Source organism: Phascolarctos cinereus, unplaced genomic scaffold (genome assembly GCF_003287225.1).
Source record: "Phascolarctos cinereus isolate Bilbo 61053 unplaced genomic scaffold, phaCin_HiC Scaffold_4;HRSCAF=312, whole genome shotgun sequence".
In the NCBI taxonomy this organism is placed as follows: Eukaryota; Metazoa; Chordata; class Mammalia; order Diprotodontia; family Phascolarctidae; genus Phascolarctos; species Phascolarctos cinereus.
The window spans coordinates 634142479-634148478 of record NW_027555847.1 but is presented as its reverse complement, the minus strand read 5'-3'; the positions used below and the strand labels follow the sequence as shown (position 1 = coordinate 634148478).

Sequence of the window (6000 nt, the reverse complement as noted above, 5' to 3'; positions counted from 1 at the left end):
TCACCTGTAAAATGGAATTTTGTATTGAAAGTTGGCCTAAATATTATATAGCTCAACTCCATTTTACAGGTGAGGAAACTGAAGCCTGAAAATGTTAAGGCAAATTCTAGACAGCACAAATAGTAAACAACACAGTCAGGATTCAATTCCCAGGCCACTTCACAACAGAGTAGATGGTATTTCTACTGCATCAAGCTCCCTACCAGCTCTAGATTCTATCCAACAAGAATTTATTAAGCACCTTAATATGTGTAAGGTATTGGAAATATAAAGTCAAAAACAGAAAAAAAGGTTCCTGCCCTCAAATATTTTATATTTAATATGGAGATATTAAATAATATCTCCATCCCATGAATTTATAATGTTCTCCAGTGGCTCAAGCAGTTTTTCAGCTATGGCAGTGATTTTTTATGCATTCCTAATCATTGGACTGTATGCATTCCAGTCAACCCCCATATATAAAGTCAATACTGGTGGACACCCTTTTTGGACACCATAATCCATCATCCCCATCATTCCTGCTCTCCAATGATCTTTTATTCAATCCTTTTCCTCCTCTTCTCCTCCTCCTCCTCCTCCTCCTCCTCCTCCTCCTCCTCCTCCTCCTCTTCTTCTTCTTCTTCTTCTTCTTCTTCTTCTTCTTCTTCTTCTTCTTCTTCTTCTTCTTCTTCTTCTTCCTTCTCTTCCTCCTCCTTCTCTTCTCTCTCTTTCTTATCTCTTTCCTCTCCTTGTCTTCTCTCCATCTTTATGTTTTCCTCTCCCTCTCTTCTCGTGTCTTTCTTGGGTCTCTACCTCCTTCTTTAATTGTCGTTCTCTTATTTCGTCTCAGTATCTCCCTCTCCTTATACTTCTTCTCCTTCCTCCATTTCTCCCTCACTATTTCCAACCTTTGGTCCTCTCCACACCCTCCCGGTGGCTTTGCAGGGGGATGCAGCGCGCAGCCGCAGACGTGCTCTCTCCCGATTCAAGATCTCCGCTAGCTCTTCTCTTCTCTCTGGAGGCCAGCTGGACGGCCAGGGGCCGGTTCTAATGAGACCGGGCGCCTCGCCGTGCCCGCCGGGACCTTCTCCTGGAAGCCTCTTGCTGTTCTGGGACTGACCGAGACGTCTGGGCTGGGCACCAAGGGGTTGTGGTGGGGAGTATGGGAGAGTCAGGCCGGGCCACAGTTGCGGAAGAGTTTAGTTTGCTACGGCCAAGCACAGGAGGGGGTAAAAGAAGTGGAGCAGGAATTGCCAGATGGAGACTAACTGGAAGGGCTGAAGGGCAGAGGCAAAAGCAAGGGGGAAGCCACCAGAATTTTAGAGATTCCTTTACCTAAGTGTACCCAATAGCAGCATCCCTGTCAGAATACATCCCACTGCCTTACCCTTTTTGGACAGGGATGGTGCGTTCTGGACCCTGTGGGTCTTGGATGCTGAAAATACAGGGCGGACCTTGCTATCCCCTCAGAGGGTGTGTGTGTGTGTGTGTGTGTGTGTGTGTGTGTGTGTGTGTGTGTGTGTTGGACGCGGGGGGTGAGTGCGGGGAAGACGAGGTGGCGGGTTCCTTTTCTGTTTGATTTCCTAGCCCACTATCGGCCGCTGCAGTAGGTGAGCTAGGTGGGATCAGGGTGGGAACTCGGACAGTGTGAAACCTGCCCTGTCACCGTGCTTTCCCTGGTTCTCTCCTGGCCCTAACCCTCAGCGAACCGGGAACTTTTACTTCCGAAGCAAAGGGATAGGGTGGGGTGGGAAGGGGAAAAGAGGGGGAGGAGGAAGGAAAATACATGGATGAAAAGAGATGAAATTCCCCAAGGACCCTTCCCCAATTTATATGCTCAAGGAAAGGGAAAGCCTAGAACACTGCGCCCCCTAGCCCCCTCCCCCAGCCCAGCAGCAAGTGAAGCACCTCCTTTACTCCCCAGGATGAAGAATTCCAGGTGCAAATACAGCAGAGGTGGTGAAAAAGCCTGGGGTGGGGGTGGGGGCGAGTGGAACATCCAATGCAAATCAACCAAGAATGAATGATTTAGTCTCGGGGAAGGGAGGGGAGGGGAGGGCGGGGAGGAGGAGGGCCAAGCAGAAGGGGTGGGGGCCTCGCTATTTGCTGGAGCTGTACAATGGGCCACTCCCTAACCCGGGGGGGGGGAAGGAGGCGCGCGCTCCTCTGTCAGTCTGGAGGCAGGACCAGCGGGGGGGGAGGGGGAGGGGGGTTGGGGGGCAAGTGGGAGAGAGGAGGAGGTGGTGGAAGAGCAGGAGGAGGAGGAGGAAGGGAAGGAGGAGGCGGTGAAAGAGGAGTGGGGGAGCCCTCTGGCATCAGGCTTGTAAATAAACTCTGCGATGGTTTCTTTCCCTTATTGGACTAGGTGCTGTGACCGCTACCACCATCTCCGCTGCCACCGCGGTACTGGGCTCTCAGGCTCGTTCCTCTTCAGCATCTTTTGGCTTTAGCGCTTCATCCACATCCTCCTTCCTTAGGCTCAGCAGCCTTTCTTCCACTACCTATCCCTCCACCGTCCCCATACCATGCTGGTGACCTGACAAGAATGTGACCCCCCTCGCCTTTCCCTGACCCTCCTCCCCCCCAAACCACCTTTTCCTTCTTTTTGGGGGGTGGGCTGGGGAGGGGAGCTCGGATCATGGCATTGGAGTTCCCGGGGCTGCTGCTGCCGCTGCTGCCTAGTACTACCCCGAGCTCACCTCCAAGGACCAGCAGTAGCGGAGAAGGCGAAGAAGGCGAAGGCGGGGAGGGAGATGGGGCTCAAGTCGCGAAAGGCGGCGGCGGCGGCGGCGGCGGCGGGGGCGGTTGGCGGCGGCGGCGGTGGCAGCAGCGGCGGCGGGGGCGGCAGCAGCCCAGGCGGCAGCGGGGGCGGTAACTCTGGCGGGAGGGATGCGGAGGACAAGCGAACGGGGCTGGGGACGGCCGGGGACGTGGAGCAGGGCACCTTGGCCCTAGGAGCCGGAGCTGACAAAGACGGGACCTTGCTGCTAGAAGGGGCGGGCAAGGAGGAGGGCAGCAAGAGGACCCCGCAAGGGATTGGTCTCCTGGCCAAGACCCCTCTGAGCAGGCCGGTCAAGAGGAACAACGCCAAGTACCGGAGGATCCAAACTTTGATCTATGACGCCCTGGAGAGACCGCGGGGCTGGGCGCTGCTGTATCACGCCTTAGTGTGAGTACCTGCTGGAGCCACTGGCTTTGGGATCTCTCTCCTGAGAGGGCGTGTGTGAGAGCGCGCCTGGGGCTTGCATGCTTCTCCCCGGGCTCCTAGGGTTGCTGACCCAACTCCTTTGCTTGTTAAACTGACTGCGGCGTATGTTTTTGGTGCCCCCGTTTGGCTTTCTCCCGTTGGGGAGGACGAGAGAGTGAGTGCGTGAAGGATATGTGGCTATCGGTCTGTGGTGGCTTAGTTAGGTAGTGGTCCTGGAGTTGAAAGGAGCCCCAGCTTCCCAGCTAATTTGGAGAGTGAACTAGCCTGAGCGTGTGCGCGAGCGGAGTCTTCTCTTCTGGGTTAGACGGCAATTGTGTGTGTGTGTGAGATCTTGTTTTTGTGTGTCTGTCTTACGTTAGCTGGGTATTGCTACTGAAGTTTTAAGAGACCTGACTTGTCATACATAATTGGGGCATCGAATTGGCAAATGTAGGGTGTTTGGGGCCAGATATTTATTCTCTCCACTTCCAATATCCGCCCTCCTTCCTATGCCTTGAATGAAGCATTCTGTTCCGAATATTGTGATTGGGGAGGGTCAATGGAATCAACTTTGACCTCAGCCCTGTTCAGGTTCAAAGATAATTACTCTTACCAATGCAGGGGGTAATAGGCAGGAGAGAAGATGGTCGCTCCTCCCGACAGAATTGAAGAGGCGAGGAGTGGGTGGGACCTACTTTATTTGGGAGGGGTGGGGATGGAAAATGATGATGGACAGATGGCGTCCCAGAATAATCTGTCAGAAAGGTTGGGTAGCCAACCTCCCTGGACATTTACAGGGAGGGTTACTGATACTATCCACAGAGAATACTGGGGATGAAAGGAGCCCTGTCATATAGTCATCCCCACGCCCACCGCTACTACCTCTGGGTCGGGTCACAGGTAAATCACCGAGGGCTGATGTGGATTTTGCTGAAGCCAGTCCCTAGTGATGTGGTTCTGAGGTATCCCAATAGCTTGATTTCATTCTTCTCAATAGCCTGTGCAAGTCCCTGCCCCACCCTACCTCAACCCCTTTCTGTGAAAATGGACATTGCAGTCAGAGAGACCCGGTGAGCCTTGGGGCTGGGCACAGGCAAGCCTTTCCTTGCCCAGGGGAAATGCTTTTCCAGATATAGCCAGGAGGTGGGGTCGTCTGTACAGTATAGTAGCGCATGAGCAACAGTAACAGCAGCAGCTGCGGGCCAGGTTCCCTGGAAATAGTTTTAGGAACAGTGAGACCTTTCAGTTACTTCCACATTAGGAGTAAAACTGCAGTAGTGGTGGAGGCAGGCAGTATCCAGTCAATCAGTCAATAAACATTTATTAAGCGCCTCCTGTGTGTCAGGCACTGTGATAAGTACTGGAGACATAAAAAAAGGCAAAACCGGTCCCTGCCCTCAAGGAGCTCTCAGATTAATGGAGAGACAACGTGCCAAAAATTGTAGATACAAGATAGATGAAGTGTACATAGAAGACAATCTCAGAGGGAAGGTAGGGTGGGGGAAGGGAGGTGGAATGGGAAAGGCCTTTCGCAGAAGCTAGGATTCAAGGAGTCTTGAAGGTGGCCAGGAAGTCAGAAGGCAAAGGTGAAGAAGGAGAGCACTCCAGGCATGAGAGATGACCATTGGAAAGGCACTGAGTTCCAGTTTGGACGTGAATACATACATACATACATACATACATACATACATACATACATACACACATATCTATGTATGTATGTATATTCTCTGAGTATGCGATGGAGTAGGGTGGGGGAGAGGAGAAGGAGAAGGGCTAGCTAACTAAGAAAAGAATAATTCACAAATATGTTTATATGGATATTTAGCTTTTAGTTCTGTGTCAGAAACCAGCTTTTTGTAAATGCTAGAATGCATAGTGGTAGACAAGTCTCCCTTTCCTTCACTCCTACACCTTCAGTAAAAACAAATAAATAAATGAATAAATAAATAAATAAATAGATAAATAAATAAATGAATGAAAAATTGTTTATTCAGTGAAGCCAAGAAAACTTTATTAAACATAAACTGTGCCAAGGTACTCTACTAGATCCTAGGAGATTGTGTGTGTGTGTGTGTGTGTGTGTGTGTGTGTGTGTGTGTGTGTATTTAGCTAAGACTTGGCTTTGTCCTCAAGGAACTTAAATTCCAGTGAAGAAATAAATTAACAAAGATAACTTTAATACTTAATATTACATAATAAATGAATTTAAGATGTTGAAAACAAAGTTCTGTGTGATGTGGGAAAAGGGAAGTTTTTACTGGTGAGGGGGATCATGAAATGCCTTTTTTTCCTCTCTCCCCTCATTAATAATGGCTAACATCTTTAATCTATATTTATTTTAAGTACTGACTTATTTGTGTACAGTTGTCCCCTCTGTAGAATTTTAATTCCTTGGAGGCTCTTTCCTCTTTTATTTTTTGTCCTTAACGTCTATTACTCTCCTTTGCATATATAATTGAGTAGATTTAAGGCTGTAGCTTTGAGTTGGGTTTCAAAGAATGAGAGAAATGCAACAGGTAAAGCAAGGGAAAAACAAGCATTTTGGGGATAGAGAACAGCTTGGAGGTGTGAGGAGGGGGGAAAGTCCTGGGCTGTATGTTTAAAAAACAAAACATCTCTCTACACAGAGAAGGCACCCAATATTACTATCTGGGGTTCTACAGGTAGAGTACTAGGTCAGAAACTACACAGGTATGATGGATAGTTAGGGCCTGTGGGGTCTTTCCTTTCCATCTCCTCTTCATTCTTAGAAAGCACAGCCCACCTGAGGGGGATGAATTTCTAGGAGACCTGTTCATAGAAAAAGACCTCTTTTAGAACTATTCTTCCAA

The 6000-nt window shown here is 49.7% G+C and overlaps 1 protein-coding gene across 1 annotated transcript in view; it reads left to right on the top strand.

Moving 5' to 3' along the window:
* Positions 1–2241: 2241 nt before the first annotated feature.
* The window catches only part of KCNQ3 (potassium voltage-gated channel subfamily Q member 3), a 462534-nt gene continuing 458775 nt past the window's right edge, over positions 2242–6000 (top strand). Inside the window, 3 exon segments of the mRNA XM_020997918.2 lie at positions 2242–2770; positions 2773–2814; positions 2817–3148. Of these exon segments, the coding sequence (XP_020853577.2) occupies positions 2618–2770; positions 2773–2814; positions 2817–3148 (527 nt within the window). The 5' untranslated portion in view covers positions 2242–2617.